Here is a 22,814-nt window from a genome sequence, read left to right on the forward strand (position 1 = left end):
GCCCGAGGTCACGCTGCATCTGTTTCCCACACCCCACCGGCTTCTCCCTGGACCTCTGCCTAATCGCCCGGCCCCATCTAGACTGGGTCGCCAGATCTCTTGACTCTTCTGGCCTCTGGTTCCCCAACCCCGCCGCTGGAGTTCTGAGCGTTGGCAAGCTTGCTGCAAGGGTCATCCCTAAAACGATGTTCCTGCTTCTGGTGTCCCCCCGTCCTCACTCTGCAGGGCTGTCCTTCCCAAGCACGTGAGATCATTTTACTCCCTGGCATAACTTAACAGCTCCTCGGGACTCCCCGTTGCTGGAGAGACCGTGCTCAGACTCCTTAGCGTGGCAGAGCTCTGTCTCCATAGTGGGACTGGCAGAGGTGCCCCAGGCAGCTCTGGGGCCAACTGTGTGTGACTCAGGAACCCCGGATCAAGGCCCGTTTGCCCCTGTGTGCGACTGATCCTATCCCCCACCCTCCGTTCAAGTCACACTCCACCAATCCCATATTTTGCTCACTAAGGTGCCCTTCCTGGCACCTGTCCTTCTGTCCTTGGGGAAGAGTTCTGAATTGAGAATCAAATGATGCTCCCGAGGCCCCTCATGTCAACCTGGCAGACTTCTCCAGAATTCCAAAACCTTCTCCCACCATCACCACGATGGTGGTGCAGCCCTTCCTTCCCACGAAAACTGGCCTCCCTTTGGCATGTCACCTCTACTCTTTCCACCTCTGTCTTTCCTGGTCTTTTCCCCTATGCCTTCTGTCACTTCCCTCCGTGGAGGACTAGTTTCTCTGAACCCCCAGCATCTAGCATCGTGCCTGGCAGCTAACACATGATTGAGCAAATGGGGCAAAGTTTTGAGCAAAAGCTCCTTTCGCCAATCTGTAAAATGGGATAATGTCCTGGCCTCAGAGAGCAGAGGGCATTTGGTTACTGCAGCTGCCCCTCAATATGACCAGTAGGTGGCGCTGTGACATACAATTTGAGGTTTCCCTGGGGCCTCCCAGGCCAGCTAATGGAGTGCAGGTCCTCAGGGTGAACTAGAAACCCAAATCAGACCAATCAAATCTCTCCCTAAGAGGGGATACCCCGTGTGGTCCCCGTGACTCAGGAGGGGCTGAGGAAAGGCTCCTTTGTGCAGCCTTGAAAAGAGAGATGTGCCCTTTCTGTCCTGCTGTCCTCCCCTGGAGGGGTCTGTGGAGTTAGGGACCTCAGATGCACGGCTTTGGGGCATCGTCTGACTCATCCCCCAGAGCCCAGGTGAAAGGGCCGTTGTCCTGTTTGGTTAAGAACATGACTTTGGGGGCTCCTCGGTGGCTCAGTGGGTTAACCCTCTGCCTTTGGCTCAGGTCATGATCTCAGGGTCCTGGGATCGACCCCCACATCGGGCTCTCTGCTCAGCGGGGAGCCTGCTTCCCTCTCTCTCTCTGTCTGCCTCTCTGCCTGCTTGTGATCTGTCAAATAAATAAAATATTAAAAAAAAAAAAAAAAAAGAAAAGTGACTTTGGAGCTGACCTGGCTTGGGTCCAAATGCCCGCACTGCCTCCCCGTTGGTGTGTGACCCTGGGACATTACCTGCCCTGAGCCTCCTCTCCAGTCATCACCAGTACAGACTATAGAGAAGGAGGGGCATTAGCATGTGCGTCTCTATAGAGAGATTTATCTGAAGGATTTGGCGGCTGGCAAGTCTGAAATAGCAGGACAGGCAGGCAGGGTGGAGACCCCAGGAATCATTGATGTCAATGTCTCGAGTTCGAGGGGAGTCTGGGGCCAGAATTCCTTTTTCCTCTAGAGACCTTAGTCCTTTTCTTAAGGCCTTGAAGTGAGTGCATGGGCCCCACCCACGTTAGAGGAGGTGACCTGCTTTAATCAGTCTATGGGTTTCGGTGTTAGATCAACAAAAACACTTGCCCAAGGATATCCAGACTAGTGCTTGACCAAATGTCTGGGCACCCTAGCCTGGCCAACCTGACATGTGAAACTAACCATCGTCGCCTCTGTCTACTTGCTTGGAAAGTTGGCCATGACACCTTTCCTTCCTTCTTTCCTTTTTTTTTTTTTTTTTTTTTTTGTAAGACTCAAATAATGTGGATAAAATACTTGGCTCAGAGCACAATTTTGAGAGCACGACAGCTGGGTTTTGTTTTGCTTTGTTTTTTAGTCTTGCAAGGTGAGCTGCATGGCCAGGCACCTTCATGGGTGGGAGACAGAAGGGGATGAGTGACACTCAGTGACCCAAAGGGAATCAGAGTTATGAAGCTCAAGGAACAAAGGACCTGTTAGGCAGATGGTTACAACAAAAGCTGGGCTCCAGTCCCCAAGTGCCACTGGGGCTAATGTCTTTGAACTGAGTTTATCATGACCTGTTTACTATAAAGGCCTGGGCTAGATGTAAATTTATTCCATGATGTGCCCAGGAGCTCTACAAAATTGTCCAAGACAATTGTCCAAATTGTCCAAGATCGGTGAGCTCCTTTTTTTTTTTAAAGATTTCTTTCTTTTTCTTATTTTAGAGAGAAAGAGAGCATGAGCAGCAGGGGCAGAGACAGTGGGAAAACCTCAAGTGGACTACCCACTGAGTGCAGAGCCTGATGCAGGGGTCGATCTCAGGACCTTGTGATCATGACCTGAAACAAAGAGTCATCTCCCAACCAACTGTGCCACCCAGGGGACCCTCAGTGAGCTATCTCTTCATGTCCAGGCCATGCAGCTCTGTGGATGGTATGTGAGCAGTGCGACCCCAAGCCTCTGGGAATCTTGGCCCCTGCACTCTCTAACTTCTCCAAGGCTGCGCATGGAGCTGGATGTTTGCACTTCATTCCCTCCTTGGACCAGCTGGCCCTGCTCTGCTGGCTATGCCCAGATCTCCTCTACTGGGGGGCCCATTTGGATGCCCAGCTTTTGCTCCTATAGGCTCCAGCTTAGAACATAACAGCAGCCTCCCAGGGAAGCTCTGCATCTAGTTTCTCCAGCCCATGATGACAACCGACCCATGCCCACCAGCCTTGAGGAGCAAAGGCAGCTGGGACCCCTGGCCACAGAGGAGATGTAAATAGAGGGGATCCTGGCCAGAGCCTTCTTACAGCAGAGGCACCCCACTTGTGACAGGCCCTCCATGTCCTGACGCTTCTCAAATGGAAGTTTGGCAGAATCACAGGAGAGAGAAATCCCAGTGGCAACAAGCATGGAGTGCTGGGCGTGCGAGAGCGAGGTCCCATTCTCCTTTCCAAATCCACTAAGTCCAGTGGTCTGGGCCTGATGACACATGTGTCTGTTCTAGGCTCCACCTTTTCTTCTCAAAATGCTTTGGAATCATGGGGTCCTTATACTCTTTTCTGGAAGGGTTAGGCCCAGACCCCCTTCATATGACCGTTGCCATGCCTCATCCCAAATATAAAAATCTCTTTGCCTCGCTGGGCCCTGCTTTCCTCCTCCAGGCAGGATGCCAGGCATCAGTCAGCCAGGAGCCCAAGAGGAACAATGAATGGGGATGCAGCCTCCAGGCTTCTGCAAATTCGAACTTCCACAGCACCAGCCAAGGCAGAGGCAGGATCTGGGGACTCTGGAGGGGGAGGGGCGCCCCCAGCACCGCCACTGCCCCAGAGAAGCAACCCTGACCTAAGGGAGCTAGCCCTAGGCAACTTCAGTGTCCTACCTGACTGTCCACTTCAACCATGCGAAGGCCCCAGGTCTTATTCTTCTAAGAGCTTAAGTATGTGCTTTTGATGACTAATTTTTATGATCTAATGTTTACCGTATCAAAGTAACGCAGTCAATAGTTTTAAGTCGACCAATACTACAAGGCTGATAATGGTAAACAACAGGTCCCTGACCAGCCTCTCCCCTCTGGTTCTCAGTCAAGTCTTACAGATCTTTCTTCCTGTGCCTAAGTCAGTCTCTAAATCTACCCTTATTTCTCAGACCTGAAGTTCAAGGATTCTCCACTGACTTAGACAGCGAGGTAGCTCTCACACCACACACATACTCATTCCCTCCACTTGCCACATAGTTTTTTTAAAAACTGATTTATTTATTTTGAGAGAGAGAGAGCATGGGGGTCACGGGGAGACCCAGGGGGAGGGCAATGGGAGAGAGAGAATCTCCAGCAGACTCCCTGCTGAGCAAGGAGCCTAACACAGGACTCAATCTCATGACTTCGAGACCATGACCTGAGCTGAAGTCAAGAGTTCAATGCCCAAAAGACTGAACCACTCAGGTGCCCTGCCTCCTAATTTCCCAACTTTGTTTTTCCTTTCCCTTTTGGATGAAATCAGTGTTATTTACATTGTTTGACTTCATAAAAAATGCTCACCTCTGAGCATCACGTGCTGAGTGTCACGTGCTATGACTCATTCCCCTCCTCTGTTTTATTATTCAAGATTTCAAAGGTGCTGCAAAGTTGGAAGAATTTTGCAGCGAACCTCCAAATACCTAATGCTAGAACCTCCCATTTTACTGAACATCCTTTGTCACCTCTTTATTCGTCTGGCCATCCCTACATCCATTCATTCATCTGTCTTGGTTTTGGTACGTTTCAAAGTAAATGGAGACATAGGTGCTCTTCACCCTACACGTTTTTCTTGTGTTATCTCTGTCTGCTTCTGGCGTCCATATAATACCGGACTCACAAAAGGAGTTGGTGTTTCCTACCGTTTGTTCATTTTTTAAACAGCTTCGTGGGGATCTATTTTACATGCCAGGAGTTTCATCGTATATGTACTGTGGGATGATTTTCAGCCGATTTATACATTTGTGCAACTATCACCCCAATCCGGGTTCAGAATGTCCTTATCACCTGAAACCTTCTCTCATGGATGTTTCCAGTCAGTCAGGCCCCAGCCCCATCCCAGACAAGCACTGATGCATCTGCCTTCTGCCTCTAGAGATTTGCCTTTGTCGACATTTCCTGCCAACGAAATCACACAATGTACGGTGTTTTGTGCGACTTCCCTCGTTTCGCTGAAGTCATCTGAAGTTCATCCGTGTTGTAGCACAAGTCACAAGTTTGTTCCATCACTGTCAGTGACAACTCAATAAAGCTCAGGATCAGAAGTTCAGTCCCTGTTAAGGCTGAAACGTATTCTGTTTTACGGCCATACAGTTTATCCGTTCAAGATTCAAGGGACATGTGGGTTGTTTCCAGTTTGGGGCTGTTATGAATGGTGCTGTGCTCACTTGTGACCAAGTCTTTGTATGCACGTGTGTGCCTAAATTTCTGGGGTTCATGGCAAGTAAGTATTTCACTTTGAGAGACTGCCAAATTCTTTTCCAAAGTGTACAATTTTACATGGCCATCAGCAATAATATGCAGGCTCCAATCTCATTAAAACTTGGGAGTGCTTGTCTCTTGGACTGTCCTCCTTCTCCTGGATAGATAATGGTTTCTCACTGGGGTTTTAATTTTCATTTTCGTAGTGACTAATGATGCTTAGCATCTTTTCACATGCCTTTTCTCCACTCATACATCTTTTTGTATGAAGCTTCTATTAAAATCTTTTGCCCACTTTTTTAAAAAAAGATTTTATTTATTTACTTGACAGAGATCACAAGTAGGCAGAGAGGCAGGTGGTGGGGTGGGGGGGAGCAGGCTCCCCGCAGAGCAGAGAGCCCAATGTGGGGTTCGATCCCAGGACCCTGGGATCATGACCTGAGCTGAAGGCAGAGGCTTTAACCCACTGAGCCACCCAGGTGCCCCTGCCCACTTTTTTAAATGGTTATTTGTCTTCTCATTATTTCATTGTAAGAGTTCTTTATGTACTACATATAAGCCCTTTACCAGATAAAGGGTTTAAAAACATTTCCTCTCAGGAGGAGGCCTCTTTTTTCATCTTCATTATGGTGTCTTTTGAGAACGAAAAGTTTTGATTTTTATGAAATCCACTTTATTGATTTTTTTGTTTTATGAGTTATCTGTTTGGTGTCATATCTAAGAAATCATTGCCTGACCCAAGGTCACTAAGCTTTTCTCTGATGTATTTTTCCCCCTAGATCTTTTACAGTTCTTGCTTTTATAGGTAGGTCTATGATTCATTTGAAATTCATTTTGTGGTTGGTGTGAAATGACAGCCAGTTCATCTTTTTAAATATGGATATCCAACTATGCCAGCACCGCTTGTAGACAAAATTATCCTCTCCCTATTGTATTGTTCTGGCACCTTTGTCAAAAATCAGTTGACCCTAAAATGTAATGTTTTTTTCTGAACTGTCTATTCTGTTCCTTTGATCTATATGTCTGTCTTTCTCTGTAGTCCGTATTTGTGATTTCTGTAGTTTTCATGACAAATTTTGAAATCTGGTAGAAGTCCTCAAACTTTGTTCCTTTTCAAAAATGTTTTGGTTATTCTAATTCCTTCACCTTTCTTTGGCACATTAAGATCTATTTCTCACTTTCTTCAAAAAGGAAAAAGGCAGGGCTCCTGGATGGCTCAGCCAGGTGGGCGTCTGCCTTCGGCTCAGGGCATGATCCCAGAGTCCTGGGATCGAGTCCCACATTGGGCTCCCTGCTCAGTGGGGTGTCTGCTTCTCCCTCTCTTTCTGCCCCTCCACCTGCTCATGTGCTCGCTCTCTCTCTCTCTCTCTCTCTCAATTATATAAATAAAATCTTCAAAAAAGAAAAAAGGCTTTAGGATTTTGTTAGGAATTATATGGAATCTAGGAGTAATTGCCATGCTGACCACATTGAGTTCCACTCCATAAACGCGGAGCATCTCTCCATTCCAATCTTTCACAGGGGCGCCTGGTGGCTCAGCTGGTTAAGCGATTGCCCTTGGCTCAGGTCATGATCCCGGGGTCCTGGGATGGAGCCCCCCCATCAGGCTCCCTGCTTTGCAAGGGAGTCTGCTTCTCCTTCTCCCTCTGCCTGCCACTCCCCCTGCTTGTGTTCTCTCTCTCTCTCTCTCTCTCTCTGTCAAATAAATAAAATCTTCAAAACATAAAAGACCTTTCATTTCTCTCAGCAATGTTTTCTCGTCTTAGGTTTTCTAGTGCTCTTCTTTTTGATGCCACTGTCAACAGGATTGCCTTCTCAGTCTCAGTTTTGGATTGCTTATTGGTAGCTGGTAGCTTGTATCTTTATTTTGTACTCTGAGACCTTTGTTCTAGTAGGGTTTTCTTTTCAACATTCCCTGGGATTTCCTACATATGGGATTATATCATTTGCAAACACAGACAGTTTCACTGATTCCTCTCCCATCTGGATGCCCTTAATTGCTTATTTCACCCGATTGCACTAATCGCACATCCAGCAGGATAGTGCTGAGCGGGAGTGGTGAGAGCTGACATTCTTGCCTTGCTTCTGATCTTGGAGAGAAAGCATTTAGTCCTCCATCGGTACGTATGATGTTCACTATAGGATTTTCACAGGATTTTGTATAAACTTTTAATCTTTGCTCATTTTCTTTGATCCTCCTTAAAATTCTGATATAATAGTACAACACAAATAGCTACACTTTAAAAGTGGATTTTAGGTGTGCCTGGGTGGCTGAATGGGTTAAATCTTCTGCTTTCAGCTCAGGTCATGATCCCGCGGTCCTGGGATTGAGCCCCGCATTGGGCTCTCTACTCAGTGGGGAGCCTGCTTCCCCCCCTCCCTCTGCCTGCCTCTCTGCTCACTTGTGATCTCTCTCTCTGTGTCAAATAAATAAATAAAAATCTTCAAAAGTGGATTTTACTATAAGCAGTATGGACATTTTTAAATTTTGTAACTATTCAGATATAATAAAAAGCATATTTTTAAATGTTAATTATATTGAGAAATTCTCTCCCATTTGGTTTCTCAATTTTTTTTAATTTTTTATATTTTATAAAGGGTTCTCAATTTTAAATGGGTATTAAGGTTTCCTATTTCTTCTTGAATCAGTTTTGCTGATTTGCCTTTCTAGGAATTTGTCCATTACATGTACATTGTCTATTTTATTAACATAAAGTTGTTCTTAATATTCTCTTACTTTTTTTATTTCTATACTATCAGTTGTTATGATATCTCCCTCCTGATTTGGAGAATTTTGTCTTTTCTTTCTTTTGTAGCTGTTTATGAGAGGAAAATTTTAAATTGTACAATCATGTTGACAGCGGCTTTATTCATAATAAACAAAAGCTTAAAACAACCCAAATGTCCATTTATAGGAGAATGAAAATATAAACTACTCCCAGCAATTAAAAACAAAGAGGGGAACCTGGGTGATGTGGTCGGTTAAGCACCCAGTTCTTGGTTTTGGCTCAGGCTGTGATCTCAGAACCATGAGACTGAGCCCAGTGTGGGCTCCACAGTGAGCACAGTGTCTGCTGAAGTTTCTCTGCCTCCTCCCTCTGCCCCTCCCCACCTCACATATTCTTTCTCTAATAAATAACTAAATAAATAAATACATTTTTTAAAAAACCCAAAACATGAGGCGCCTGGTTGGTTAAGCATCTGCCTTCACCTCAGGTCATGATCTTGGGGTCCTGGAATCAAGCCCCACATCAGGCTCCCTGCTCAGAGGAGAGTCTGCTTCTCCCTCTCCTGTTGTGCCCCTGCTTGGGCTCTCTCTCTCCCCCCCCAAAAAAAATTTATAAAAAAAACCAAAACCACATAAACAAAAACAACCTACTAAAACAGACCACAACATAGATGAATCTCATAGACACGGAGAGGAAAGGAATCACGGCCTTAAAGTGTGCATATCCTAGAAGTCGGTTCCTCTGACATTCAAAATAAGAAAACTAATCCATGGTGGTAGAAATCCGAAGAGAAGTTGCTCACTGGGGAGATCAGCCATGCAAGAAAGGACCTACCCATTCTCAACACCCAGCATGAAATGCCATGGAAAGCAAGGTACAATCCCTTGGTTAGGGAGTCCTTTTAACACCAGTGGACATGGAGGCCCAGGGGTGGAAGTGACAATCCCAGCGTCTTACAGACAGTCTCAGTTAGAACCCAGGTCTTCTGTGGTGTGGCGTTTTATCCCCTCAGTTCCTCATCTTCTAGCTCCTGAGGCTGGCCTCACCCTGACCTGCATTTGCAGTGAGCCAAGACCCCTCAAAAGCCACCACCTCGGGTCAAAATCTATTTCCCTAGCTGCCCCAATGACCTGGTATGGTGCTACTCAAGAGAAAAGCCACATTTTCCTTTGCAGCCTGGGAGCAAGAATAGGGCTTTGTTCCCCGGCATCGGCATGGAGCAGGGCGGTGGGACTTGAACTTGGAGGGCCACAATGTAAATGAAAGCCGATTTGCACTGGGGGTCTAGGAATGTGAAGACAGAAAGCCTGGGTCAGTTGGGACACACCCTGTGCCCGCCTGGTGAGCCCAGGTTCATCATCTACAAGATGGGCACCGCATCTGCCATGCCCTAGTTTTGTGACAATTCAGTGAAGCCACACGTGTCACTGTGCTTTGTGAGCTCTGGAGGAAAGGTCACTATTATTAAGCATTGCTAGGCCCCGGGCAGGATGAATCTGAAATCGTGTGGCCACCCCCACTGGAGGGAGAAACTCCCGAAGCCCCAGGTATTGTGTCAGGGGGGGACGCACAACCCCAGGCCAGCTTAGGGGTCCTTGTGCCTGGCCCTGCTTTCATCCCCTCCCCCCATACCCACAACAATATCCACTTTCATGGATATTGTTGCATCTCAATGCATCTCTGGAATTTCCCAGGTAGGTGACACCTGGCTCTGAGAGGGTGTCCGCCTAAAGGTCAAGGGTCACACAAACTCCAGAAGGAGGAAGTAGTTGGCTTCCAAGGCAGTCCTTTGCAGTGGGTGATTAACCTTTGGTCAGCCTGGAGGTGGAGTGTGGGCATTTGGCCACGGCCTGCGGGATAGCCTTGTCTTTTCTAAGAATTGTGGGCCTCGGTGCAGATCTGCATGGAGGCCTCAGCCAAGCCCCAAAGCATCATGGCGGTTTGCCGTCTGCCTGCCACACTGCCTGATCATCTAGAGTCCCACTTGTTCCCTGCAGGACTCCAGTCAGCTAAGGGCATCATGTGCTCTCCTCTGCTCGAGGGGGCCCTCTCCCGGCCTGCAGAATGCTGGGGACCAAAGGGCCTTTGGGGCTGGGGCCCAGCCCCCAACACTGCCCAGACAGACACTGCCCAGAGTCCTAAGGCACTCTTACCCTCCTACAGGTGCAGCCCTAACCCATTCCCCTACAAACCCAACCTCCCAGTGCCCCCACCCAGCGGTGGTAGCTGCCTGGTCTGTGGTTACGTCCATCATGTTTAATTCATGGCTGGGGGTTGGGATGAACTTCCCAAGAAAGGGAAGAATTCCCCTGGGGTCTCGCCCAGTTCCTGCCTGCCTGCCCTGGGCCTGGAACTGGGACTAGAGGCTGCCGGTGGGCCCAGAGGACACTGTCCCAGCCGGGCCGGCCATCATTTGCTAATCCCCCGCCCTGGAATGTCTGCGGGCCAATCAGCGGGGTCTCCAGGGGCTCCCCGAGGGCTCCAATAATCCTGCAATGATTAGCAGGGGCACAGGGTCAGTGCACACTGCCTGGCTGGCTGTTGTGGGCAGGGCCGCTGGCCAGGCCCTCGGCTGGAGGAGGGAGGGAGCCCTGGGATTGGAGCTGGCTGACTCTTCATGCCAGTGTCGACAGGAGGCCTTTTGGATACACCAATTACTCACACCAGCCTCCCCCTTTTGTCTGCCCGTCCAGCCTGCCTCCTTGAGATTGTGAGTAGTTCTGTCTAGCTTGGGAAGCAAGCTGGACGGCTGAGCCGGAGCGCCCAACAGGCCCATGCTGGGGCCGGCGCCCTCCGCCCAGCTGGGGGGCCCCCGGCCCGGCCTCCTCCCCGTGCTCCTGGCTCTCCTTGGCATGGCCTGGACAGAGCCGAAGTTACTCCCACTGCAGGAGGAACAGGCTCCGATGCCTGGAGGTAAGGGCCCCCCTCCCTGGGGTGAGGAACCAGTGAAAGCAGCTAGGAGTGTCGCAGAGCGGTGCCAGGAAGGCCTGAGCTCTGGGCAGACCTGTGGGGTTTAATAGCAACCCCCCTGCCCCGAAGGTGGTCCAGGGACCCAAGTTGGATGGCGGAGGCTGGCCTGGGGAGCAGGAAGAATGAAGGGGAGTGGGCCCAGCCGTGTGGGTCAAGGAGGAATGGCAACCCAAAGCTGGCGGCTCCAGGGCTGCTCCCCACCAGCCCGTGGCCCTACCTCCCTCCAGTCAGCCCAGCCCCCAGCTCAAGGGCCCCTGCACACCTGCCTCCCTCCCAGGCCCCCAGCTCCTGGTCTCCTGTAGGCCGTCCATCTCCCCCCCCCCCATCCCCGTGCCCCTGGCCCCATCAGCTCTTGCTCCCTAAGGGCAGGGCAGCCCTCTCAGCTTGCCACAGCCAGGGTCACCCCAGGGGAGACCAGGTCCCGCTGTGCAGGGGACCTGACCTTGTCTCCTACCCCAGCCCTGAGCAGTAAGGAGACGTTCCTGCTCCTCTCCATGCACAACCGTCTGCGTAGCCGGGTGCAGCCCCCCGCGGCCAACATGCAGAGAATGGTGAGTACCCCAAGGCGGGCTCACCGAGGCGGTGGCTGGAGGGGCGATCCTGAAGACGGCTCAGGAGGCCAGGCCTGTGGCAGGTGCCCTTCTGCCTGGGCAGGGGACAGCCAGTCTCCGTGCCCACGAGGGGACAGCTCCTGGATGCTAGGGTTCTGCCGCGGCCTGCTTCCCAAAGGGGCCAGTCCTTTGGCCTTTCTGCGCATCCCAACCCATTGCCCTGGAAACCAGAAGACATGGCAGGAGCCCCGCAGGAAAGAGGCGCTCCACAAAGGACTCCCCGCAGGATCAGAGGGGCAGAAGACTGGGAGGGAGAAGCGTCCTGCTTGAGGGAAAGGCCTGGAATGTGACCAGGACCCAGTGCTTCTTCACAGTTTATCTGGATGACTAGAAGGGGCCCCTCCAAGGTCTCTGCTCCTCTGGCATAGGACGGCAGGGTTGGCGGTGTCATCCCAGGGCCCAGAAGCACTGCCCCAGCACATGCCAACAGGCCCTGGGGGGTGAGGGCGGGATTGTGTGGGGGTGGGCAGGGTTCCCCATGGCTGCCTCCCATAAACTCCTCCAGGCTGGCTCAGCGGGACGGTGACCTTGAGAGCTCCTGGGTCAGTTTCCCAGGAGGTGGGGGTGGGGCGGGCCAGTGGGAGGGGGTCACTTCTCTCCCTTTCCCTGCTCTGCAGCAGCTCTGGCCCTCCTCAGCTCAGGTCCTGGCTCCCACTGCCCACGCCCTGTGCTCCCAGCTCAAGTGCCTGGCAGGGAGGTGCTCCCCCTCATCCGGTCATCGGTTGACGCTTTTCATGCCCCTTTGGCCAAAGTCTTAGGAATCAGCATTTCATAGAAGATGAGCATGGAGCCCCACCACTCAGCCTCCCTCACCTGTGCGGGTCTCTAGTGCTTTTACCCAGGGGAGGCTAAAGCTCTTGATGTGGTGCAGGGCAGCCAAGGGCCCCCCCCAGGCAATCCCCACTGCTCCGGTTCCGGTCTGCATCAGAGGTAAAATCCTAACAGCCGTCCAGCCCACCGTGGGTCAGGCACTCTCCCCCGGTACCCTTTGAGTCCCCATGATAATCCTCCTCTGTGAGTATCTTACTGTCCCAATTTACAGACGAGGATGTGGAGTCTCATGGAGATTAGGGGCTCTCTGCCATACAGCTGGGGTGAGGTGACCCAAGTCTTCTTGATTGTTGAACCCTTCATTTAAGAGGAGAGGGGGGACGATTTGGTAGCTGTGGGGGTATGAGGGGGGAGTCTGCTGGTGTGTGGATGGGAGAGATTAGGGCTACTCCAGAGAACAGCGCTGGCTGGGCCCTGAGGCCAGGAGCCTCTCTGGTCCTGCTTCCCTGTTGGCACCGGTGAGTGGGGGGGGCGGGAACGGGACAAAGCAGCCTGGCCGCTGAGGCCTTTTTCATCAAAGAAAAGCCAGGTGGGAGCAACCGAGCCTCCCTGACAATGGCTATGGCCCGTTGTACCTAATGGCAAGCAAAAAACCATTTTGAATGGCTGGGGCCCTGCCCAGGCTCACATTACTGGACAGAAAAGTCTACCCCGGAAGCCCATCCTGTCACCCCAGCTGGCACTGCTCCCTCAGGAACGGGCATCCCCCTCTGGGGCGGCGCCTAAGGCGGGAGTCAGGAGGAGGGAGGCTCTCAGGCCCGGGTAGAGCCAGGCTCCGGGGTAGGCGTCCAGACCTCGCTGGTGCTCTCACCACCGCATCTCCAAGAGCAACTCGCAGGCCCGGTCTGGCCTTCTCCGGCCCAGGGTGAAGTGGGTGAAACAGGACTCCCCATCCAGTGCTCTCAGCATGACCCCCACCCCGGGGCGGGGGCGGTGGGGGAAGTGGGTTCCCTAAGGCCTAAAGGGTCGCTGCTGACATCTCTTTTTGTGCCGCCCCCAGGACTGGAGCGAGAGCCTGGCCCAATGGGCTCAGGCCAGGGCGGCCCTGTGCGGTGCCCCAGTCCTGAGCCCCGCGTCAGCACCTCGAGCCCCCCAGCAAGTGGGCTGGAATGTGCAGCTGCTGCCGGCAGGCTCGGCGTCCTTCGTCAGCGTGGTGGACCTGTGGTTCGCAGAGCGGCGGTGGTACAGCCACGCGGCCGCCGAGTGTGCCCACAACGCCACCTGCACCCACTACACTCAGGTGAGGCTGTGGCACCGGCCCCGGCCCCCGGGGTCAGCTCAGAAGGGCCACCTGTGGCTGCTCTTACGCGCTTTTTAGTTTTCCTTTTCTCTGCTCTAAGCATGAACGATTTCAAACGTAAATCTAGTAATGGATTCCCTTTTACCCATGAGCTCCACTTAGACAATGTTTAACTATATGTGTTCTCATCTCTTAAGAAAAAACAACTAGGGGCACCTGGTGGCTCAGTTGGTTGAGCCTTCGGCTCAGGTCATGATCCCGGAGTCCCAGGATGGAGCCCCGCATCGGGTTCCCTGCTCAGGGGGAGTCTGCTTCCGTCTCCTGCTCTGCTCCCCTGCTTGCGCCCATTTCTCTCCACAAATGGGCACCTTCCATTGAATATTCAACCCTTCCCCCACGGACTCACAATCCACCTGTCACCCACCAAGCTCATGTCTGCCCGCGGATCTGTTGCTGAGTTCTTGATTCTATTCTGCTGCTTTTTAAAATTTTTAAGCCCTGCACAAATCGTATTTTAATTATTACAGGGTTATAGAAACTTTTGAAATGAAAATTCCCCATATTACTATTATTGTTCAAAACTGTGTTGCCTGTGCTTGGCTCCTGATTCTCTCAAACGCTATGCAGGCGTGGGTTTTTAGCTGCTGATTCAACTTTGGGAAATGGTCTACTTCACATTGAGATTGTTTTTGCCAAGTTCTGTTTTCTAAGAAACTGTCCATTTTATGTTTCCCAATTGATTGGGAGGAATTGTTCAGTACTGAAGAGAGAGTTAAGGCTAGGATTAAACAGAGTGGGGGTGCCTGGGTGGCTCATTGGTTAGGCATCTGACTCTTAATTTTGGCTCAGGTCATGATCTCAAGGTCCTGGGATCGAGCCCCGCATCAGGCTCCCTGGTCAGTGGGAAGCCTGCTTCTCCCTCTCCCACTCCCCTGGCTTGTGTTCCCTCTCTTGCTGTCTCTTTCTCTCTGTGTCAAATAAATAAATAAATAAATCTTTTTTTAAAAGAATATAAAAAAAAAATACAGTAAGCTGAATAAAGTAGGAGAAAGTAACTCACTTAGTCTGTGGAGCATGTGACTTTTGATCTCACGGTCATGAGTTCGAGCCCCACATTGGGTAGAGAGATTATTAAGAAAAACAAAATTTAGGGGCGCCTGGGTGGCTCAGTGGGTTAAAGCCTCTGCCTTCGGCTCGGGTCATGATCCCAGGGTGCTGGGATCGAGCCCCGCATTGGGCTCTCTGCTTAGCAGGGAGCCTGTTTCCCTTCCTTTCTCTCTGCATGCCTCTCTGCCTACTTGTGATCTCTCTCTCTCTCTGTCCAATAAATGAATAAAATCTTTAAAAAAAATTAAAAAGAAAAACAAAATTTAAAAAACAAAAAAAAATTAAAAACAGAAAGTAAATAATAAAAATAAGAGCAGAACATCCATAAAGCATCCGATTCTTGGTTTTGGCTCAGGTCATGATCTCGGGGTTGTGAGATCGAGCTCTGCGTTGAGTTCTGAGCTCAGCATGGGATTCTCCCTCTCCCTCTGCCCTTCAGCCTGCTCTCCCTCTCTCACTCTTTCAAATAAAAAAATAAATAAAATCTTTTTTAAAAAAACAACCTAGGATTAAACAGGGATTTAAAATTTTCCTGGGACCCCTGAGTGGCTCAGTTGGTTAAACATCTGCCTTTGGCTCAGGTCGCTCTGGGATGGAGTCCCACATCAGGCTCTCTGCTCAGCAGGGAACCTGCTTTTCCCTGTTCCTGGCTCTCCCCTTGCTGGCTCTCTTGCTCTCTCTCTGACAAATAAATTTTTTTTAAAAGATTTTTTATTTATTTATTTGACAGAGAGAGATCACAAGTAGGCAGAGAGACAGGCAGAGAGAGAGAGAGGAGGAAGCAGGCTCCCCGCTGAGCAGAGAGCCTGATGCAGGACTCAATCCCAGGACCCTGAGATCATGACCTGAGCTGAAGGCAGCGTCTTAACCCACTGAGCCACCCAGGTGCCCCTCTGACAAATAAATTTTTAAAAAATTTCCTGTGTCTGTTGCTAGATCCTTTTAAACTTTTCAGCTTTGTTTATGTGCACCTTCTCTCTTTCATTCTTTACTAGTCTTCCCAGAGATGTGTCTATTTTAACAAGGAAGCTTTTGTTTTATCCTTTTTCTTTTTTTTTTTTTAAATTTCTGCTCTTATTTTTACTATTTACTTATTTTTTTAAGTTTATATATTTTAATGGGGTGCCCCTATTATTCACTTTCTTTTACTTTATTCATTTTTTTAAAGACTCTATTATTTTTTTATATTTGATCCCAGGACCGTGGGATCATGACCTGAGCTGAAGGCAGACACTTAACGGACTGAGCCACCCAGGCGCCCCAATCATTCCTTACTTCTAAGTTACTTACTTGGAGATTGTATTGCATTGAATTTATAGCATGCAGCCCATGGAATATTATTCCTTTGGTTTTTGTCGAGCCTTGCTTTGTAGTTAAGTGAAGGGTCAGTGTTTGCAAATGTTTTGTGCATTCCTAAAAAGAATGTATTTTCTCTAATTATTGGACACATGTGTCCGTGTCTCCCTACTTCATGGCTGTGCTACAGGAGTTTGCGTAACTAGTCCCCTGTATTGACTGTGCTGTTTCCAAGCTGCCGCAGATTTTAAGATTTTCAATCCAAGTGCTGAATATTATCAGAGACCTGTACCTGTTAGCTTTTGTTGCTAACACACTACCCCAAAGTTTAGCATCCTTGGGCTGGGCCCTGTGTGGAGGTTCTTCTGGTCTTTGCTGGGCCCAAATACAAGTGCAGTCAGCTGCTACCTGGGCTGGGAGCTGACCGTTTAGAGGAGCCTCACCAGGTTCCCTTGGGCCTGTGGGGGTCTCCAGCCCTAGGTTCAAAGCCAGCTCAATATCATTTTTTTTAAGACGTTATTTTATTTATTTATTTTAGAGAGTAAACACATGGGAGCTGGGGGCAGGTAGGGCAGAGGAAGAAACAGAATCCCAGGCAAAGTGCACTGAACCCTGAGCTTGACACGGGGCTCGAACTCACAACCGTGAGATCATGACCTTAACCTAAACCAAGAGTCGGACATTTAACCAATGGAGCCACCCAGCACCCCCTCAGCTCAGTATCACTTCTGCTGCATTCTGTTGGCCAACACAAGCCACAGGCCCAGCTGGGGTCCAGGCTAGAAAAGAGAGTCCTCCTCTCATTGCAAAGAACTGCAAAGGCACGTTTAAGAGGGGCCCACAGGGAGGAGGGAAGGGTTGTAGCCACGTGTGCGGTCTGTCACAAAGACTTTGAGGTCTAAGACTTTCTTTCACCACTACCCCTCCCTCCAAGATTCTCTCCTTTCTTCAGGTATCTGCTCATCCAAACCTCTCCACACCCCTCACCCAGAAAGCCTTCCTAGGCTGTGCCCACCTGTCCCCACAGCTCTTCCCAGCACAGCTACAGCTCCTGAGGCCCCGAGGTCTGTCTGTCTGCCTCACTGGGGGCAGAGACTGTGTCTGCCTCCCCGGGGGCAAGCATCATCAGTGTTGCCGGCCCCAGACTGGGAGTGGGGGTGGCCTGTGATAGGGTTCCTGAGCCGCCGTGTCTCTGGCAGCTCGTGTGGGCCACCTCGAGCCAGCTGGGCTGTGGGCGGCATCGGTGCTCTGGGGCCCAGGCCGAGATGGAAGCCTTCGTCTGTGCCTACTCTCCCGGGTAAGGTCCCATCACAGAGGCTGCCCTGCCATCCCCCGCTGGGCTCGGGCGGGGTGGGGAGGGGCGCCTACCTTCACCCAAGGGAGAACCCTCAGCCCCCCACTCAAAGGCCTTTACCCCTGGGTCCACACCCTCTCGGGGAGAGGGAAGGAGGAAAGGCAGTGGGTGCGGAAGTGGGCAGCCAAGCAGAATGTGGCTTCTCCTCAGACGCCCCTCCTTGGCAGCACTATTCTGCTTTGGCCACGGAAGAATGGAGTGTTCGTGTTAGTCTGGAGGCCGTCTTTCCTTTCCTAGGACATCTCGTGTCTCCTCCAGCTCCCTGACTCCCGGGGTTGGGCCAGAAGGAGCTGCAGGGGCCGTGGGGCATGCAGCAGGGCCCACGCCTGCCTTGCCCAAGGCCAGGCCCTTGCAGCCCTCTGGTGCTCGCTCTCACAGGGGCAACTGGGAGGTAAATGGGAAGACCATCGTCCCCTATAAGAAGGGCTCCTGGTGTTCGCTCTGCACGGCCAGCGTCTCGGGCTGCTTCAAAGCCTGGGACCACGCAGGAGGGCTCTGTGGTAAGTGCCCGACCCTGCCTGCCTCCTGCTGGGGCAGCGGGTACAAGAGAACTCCGTGTGGTGACCTTTGTGGCAACATCTGGTGGGACTGTCCTCGAGGCCCCGGCCCTTGGCACCCTGGGAAGCAGCCCCCTGGCCTGCCGGAAGGAGGCGCCCTCTCAGAGTTCATCCTCATCTGACCAGAGGTCCCCAGGAACCCATGTCGCATGAGCTGCCGGAACCATGGACGTCTCAACGTCAGCACCTGCCACTGCCACTGTCCCCCCGGCTACACGGGCAGATACTGCCAAGGTGAGGGGCACCTAGAGCTCCAGGTCACAGCCACCCGGGGACCCGGTGAGTGAAGCCTGGGCCAGGGCCGAGGCAGGCAGGCAGCCAGTGGGGGGTGAGGAGGGCCACGTGCCCCTGTGCGGTGTGTCCAGGGGCCGTGGGGGCACCCACTGCAAGGGTCTGGAGAGAGCCCTGAGGGAGTGTGCGGCTGCTGACCGGGTACTTGCTGATCTGAACACCGTGTAGTCATTCGACCAACAGCCTGAGCCCCTGCCGGAGCCTGAGCCGTGTAGGGGATTCAAGGCGGAATCTGACTTGGCCCTTAGGTCCCGAGAGGGATCTGGAAGTAGACTCTGATCCCACTGTCTCCCTCCCAGCTCTGTGACTGTAGGCAGGTCACCCCTGAACCCTAATTTGCTTCTCTCTACGACGGAGATCCAGATACCAAGCGTAGCTGCAGCGGGAAGCCCTGATGGGGTCCCATCCTCGAGGGTCTTTCCTGTCACGGTTGACCGTTGCCCACACTGCGAGGCCCATGAGGGGCAGCACGGGGTCCGGGGGCTGCGGGCTGAGCTCCGCTCTCCCTCCCCCCGCCCCCCGGCAGTGCGCTGCAGCGTACAGTGTGTTCACGGCCGGTTCCGGGAAGAGGAGTGTTCCTGCGTCTGTGACGTCGGCTACGGGGGAGCCCAGTGTGCCAGTGAGTCCTGCCCTGAGGTCCCCCGATGAGCCAGGCCACCCCCCGGGAGCCCCTCACTGGGCACATCTCCCGACCCCCCATGCAATCACATCACATCGGTGGCATTCCACAGAATCTGGCAAATGCTACAGATCGTTCTTTTTTTTGGAAGAGAGAGCAAGCTGGATGTCACACATTGCCCAGCACGCCGCTGACTCCCCCACCCCCTGCCCCAGCTTGGAGACAGTGGCCAGAGGAAGGGGCTTCTTAACTCACTGAGCCACCCAGGCGCCCAGGAAGGGGCTTCTTGAGCTTAGCTCCCTGGCAGGGAGGAAGGTGTAATGCGTCTGAGGTCCCCACGCGCACAGTCGGGCCCCCCTGTCCCCAGCCAAGGTGCACTTTCCCTTCCACACTTGTGACCTGAGGATCGACGGAGACTGCTTCCTGGTGTCTTCGGAGGCAGACACCTACTACGGAGCCAAGATGAAATGCCAGGTGACAGTGAACCCCAGCCTTCCCAGGGAACCCCAGGATCTCAAGCGAGGGTCCTTGGAAGGACCTTGGATGAAGAGATGGTTCCTTCAATTTCTCCTGACCTGACTCTGGTCATTAGGATAAAGCAGGGGCCCCAAACTCAGAGGTCCATGGAAGCCAGGAGGTCACTGAATGAGCTGAGGGACTTGGGGTGGGGGGAAGAGGTGAGGCCCCACCCACCCCCCTCTAAGGAGCCACCCTGATTCAGCTCTAGCAGCGGGCTGCCCCCTTTCTGCAGAAAGGCCAGAACTTGGGATTTTTCAAGAGAATCAGAAATTCAGATTTTCATTGCCATCTCTCGAGGTGTTCATGTTGGCAACCGATTCACATGTGTTCAGGACACTGAACACGTGAAACAAAAGCTTCCCAAGGGCAGGGCCCAGTCAGTCTTGGCCCCCCACCCCCCATGCCCAGAGAGAGGAGAGGCAGGCAGGGGCAAGGAAGGGGGACCCCCACTCTAGAAGGAGGAGGCAGAGGAAGAGACGTCCCTGGCTGTGGCAGGGTGGGCAGGAAGGGCTGGTCTGAGCTCTGGGGCCCTGCCAGGGTGAGCTGGAATGGGGGTTACAGGGAAAGGGCGGGATGCTGGCCCAGATCGAGAGCCAGAAAGTGCAGGACATCCTCGCCTTCTACCTGGGCCGCCTGGAGACCACCAATGAGGTGACCGACAGTGACTTTGAAACCAGAAACTTCTGGATCGGTGAGTGCCTGGTTGGGGGTGCAGGAATCTGAGCTGTGAAAACCCACCAGCAGACAGTAAGGGTGTGGTGAGAGCTAGGGACCCAGGATGGGGCAGGCAACCTCCTTCCCTGGGGAGAGCACAGAAGGGAGGGAGAGCGAGAGCCTCGGGGGGGCTGGAAGAGCTAGGAAGGGGGCTAAGGTCTCGATGGCAGCAGAAAAGGGATTAGGCAACAGGCTCTGAGCTCAGGGGGCTCCTCTCAGGGAGCCTGGGCTCTGGGTGGGGGCCCGGGGTGGTGGGCTAACTCACCTGCCGCGGCCCAGGGCTCACCTACAAGACCACCAAGGACTCCTTCCGCTGGACCACGGGGGAGCACCAATCCTTTACGAGTTTCGCCTTTGGGCAGCCCGACAACCAGGGGTGAGTCTGGGGTGCCTTCCCTCCCTTGGGCCAGCTTATTGAGCCTTCATATGGGGGTGGGTCTGGCTTCCAGAAGCCCCATCTGTGGGCCAGGCCATTAGACACAGGGGCCTGCTGGAGGGGAAGATGGAAGCCTCTCCCGGACTCCTGCTTCCCTTCCCCGGCATTGAGCCCCCAGCGTCCTGGCCTGGCAGGTTCGGCAACTGTGTGGAACTACAGGCGTCCGCCGCCTTCAACTGGAACGACCAGCGCTGCAAAACCCGAAACCGTTACATCTGCCAGTTTGGTGAGGGCCCCCTCACAGCTCCCTCTTCTGGTCCCTACTGGCCTGCTCCAGGCGCTAGGATGTCCAGGTCACAGTCCCAGAAAGCACCTAAGCATGCAGGGCCCAGGGATGTCCTGGTCCGAGTTCCGTGGGACCTGCAGGCCCCTGAGTACAAGGGAGGAGAGAGAAGCCCAGCCTCATGTCCACAAGGCAACAGGACGGGAATGACAGCCTGGCCAGGGATTTCTCCAGGGTCGCTTTCCTCCTGTTACCAAAGCTGCTACTTAGGGACCTGCTGGGTTCACCCGTGTTCCCTGATTCCCTAGAGCCCAGTAAACTACAGCAGGGAACAGAGGTGGCCCAGCACCGACCCCCAGCAGCTCCCGCTAGAAAGGTCTGGAACTCCAACTGGGAGCATATTTCAGGACCAACTGCCAAAAGGTCCCCATCCTAGGACCACCTGGGCTGCCAGTGACCCTTGCTCTGTCCGGCTTCCTTTCCAGCTGAGGAGCACATTTCCCGGTGGGACCTGGGGCCCTGAGACTCGGCCGTGCCTCTCCCCTGCCAGCTCCCAGATATGCAGCCGCGCTCACCCCGCTGCCCACCTGTCTGGAACCGGGGCCAGCCCAGGACTGCAAGCCAGTATCCAGAGGTCTCAGAGAGGCCCTGCAGGAAGTGGGGAAAGGGGGTACAAGTCAGCCCCCAGAGGGAGTCTGCACCATGGGGAGGGGAGCTGGGGCCCCTCAGCCTGCTGTGGATCGGGAAGGTGGGGGTCAGACACCCAAACATGAGGCAGGGCCAGCAGCCAGAAGAGACCACCCTCCTCCATGGTCGCCAGACCCTCTGGGGCAGATGGAGGCTCCTCACTGCCCAGGGTGCTCCCTACAAAGGATTAAACTAAGTTATGAATCAGCTGTACTTGTGACTGCTTGGTTTTTTTGTTTTATTTTGTTTTGTTTTGTTTTTGTTTTTTTAGATTAATTATTTATTTATTGACGGACAGAGATCACAAGTAGGCAGAAGAGATAGGCAGAGAGAGAGGAGGAAGCAGGCTCCCCATTGAGCAGAGAGCCCGATGTTCTGATGTGGGGCTCGATCCCAAGACCCTGGGACCATGACCTGAGACGAAGGCAGAGACTTTAACCCACTGAGGCACCCAAGCACCTCTGTGACCACTTGTTATGAAGGCGAATTCGGCTGACCCAGGATGATCTCAGGAAGACCAGAGGGTGCCTGAGAGGCCTCACTGCTGGCTGCCCGCTACCTGCCCTAGTCCCTTCCCTGTGCACCCGCATGACCCAGACCACCTTCTGGAAGTTTCCTGGTCTTAGCCCCTGAGGGATGCAGATTGAGAAGCTCTGTTTGTACTCCTGACTTCCTGCTCCAGCTCCTCTCACCACTGGCTGTCTTCGTGCTCCTGCTCACACCCTCCCCTAGGGTCCCCACGCCTGCTCCTGCATGTCCCTCCTGTGTCCTTTGTGATTATCTGAGCGGGGGTGTGTCATGGCCCCTTCTCCCTCCGCTCCCTACAGTGGTGAGAGAGGCCATGTGGGCAGGTGAAGGCTGGGAGGGGCTGTCATTAGGGTCTGGAAAGCACCGCCAGCCCCGTCTGCACACTGTGGAGTCGCTTTGCTGGTTGGAGGTGGGAGTGTGGTCCGGGACCATGGAACGGGGACATGCATAGCAGCCACAATTTTTACTGTGATTGCAACCAGGAGAAACATAGAAACTCAGCTTTGACTCATCATAGCAGAAAAGGAATTAATCAAAAAGACATGACTTAAAAATGAACAAAGAATGTGAATCCACTGCTCTCCAAAGAAGCTATCCAAATGGCCAGCAAGCACAGCATCCCTACTCATTAGGAAATCCACATCTAGCTCCCATTAGGGCAGCTGTTACCAAAGAAACAGACAATACAATGTGGATGAGGCCTTGGACCAGTTGGAGCCCTTACAGGCTGCTGGGGGGAGCAGGAAATGGGCAGCCACTCTGGAAAACAGTTTGGTGAATCCTCGAAAAGTTCAGAGAAGCTACTATTTGACCCAGCAATTCTTCTCCTAGGTCTGTACCCACGAGCACCACGAACAAGTACTCAAATCCTTCTACACAAAGTTCACAGCAGCATCACTGCCAACAGC

The 22,814-nt window shown here is 52.7% G+C and overlaps 1 protein-coding gene across 2 annotated transcripts; it reads left to right on the forward strand.

The window, feature by feature from the left end:
* The first annotated feature begins 10,471 nt into the window (after positions 1–10,471).
* On the forward strand, positions 10,472–21,587 carry LOC131818530 (C-type lectin domain family 18 member A-like). Of its 2 annotated transcripts, none has more exons than XM_059153107.1 (12): positions 10,472–10,836; positions 11,353–11,444; positions 13,336–13,575; positions 17,178–17,275; positions 17,711–17,832; positions 18,016–18,123; positions 18,707–18,799; positions 19,167–19,273; positions 19,996–20,009; positions 20,312–20,408; positions 20,603–20,694; positions 21,177–21,587. In XM_059153107.1, exons 1-12 carry the CDS (start codon positions 10,698–10,700, stop codon positions 21,178–21,180), a joined length of 1,206 nt encoding a protein of 401 aa, XP_059009090.1. In that variant the 5' UTR covers positions 10,472–10,697; the 3' UTR covers positions 21,181–21,587. The 2 variants fall into 2 exon arrangements, with proteins under 2 accessions (XP_059009090.1, XP_059009089.1); XM_059153106.1 differs by having other exon boundaries at positions 10,476–10,836; positions 19,880–20,009.
* The last annotated feature ends 1,227 nt before the right edge of the window (positions 21,588–22,814 follow it).

Source organism: Mustela lutreola, chromosome 16 (genome assembly GCF_030435805.1).
Source record: "Mustela lutreola isolate mMusLut2 chromosome 16, mMusLut2.pri, whole genome shotgun sequence".
Classification (NCBI taxonomy): Eukaryota; Metazoa; Chordata; class Mammalia; order Carnivora; family Mustelidae; genus Mustela; species Mustela lutreola.

What these genes read in the sequence shown, in the direction of transcription:
- LOC131818530 (XM_059153106.1), top strand. Translation starts at nt 10,698, where the DNA reads ATGCTGGGGCCGGCGCCCTCCGCCCAGCTGGGGGGCCCCCGGCCCGGC. An exon ending in ACAGGCTCCGATGCCTGGAG is followed by an intron (nt 10,837 to 11,352) that starts GTAAGGGCCCCC and finishes CTCCTACCCCAG; the next exon opens with CCCTGAGCAGTAAGGAGACG. An exon ending in CGGCCAACATGCAGAGAATG is followed by an intron (nt 11,445 to 13,335) that starts GTGAGTACCCCA and finishes TGCCGCCCCCAG; the next exon opens with GACTGGAGCGAGAGCCTGGC.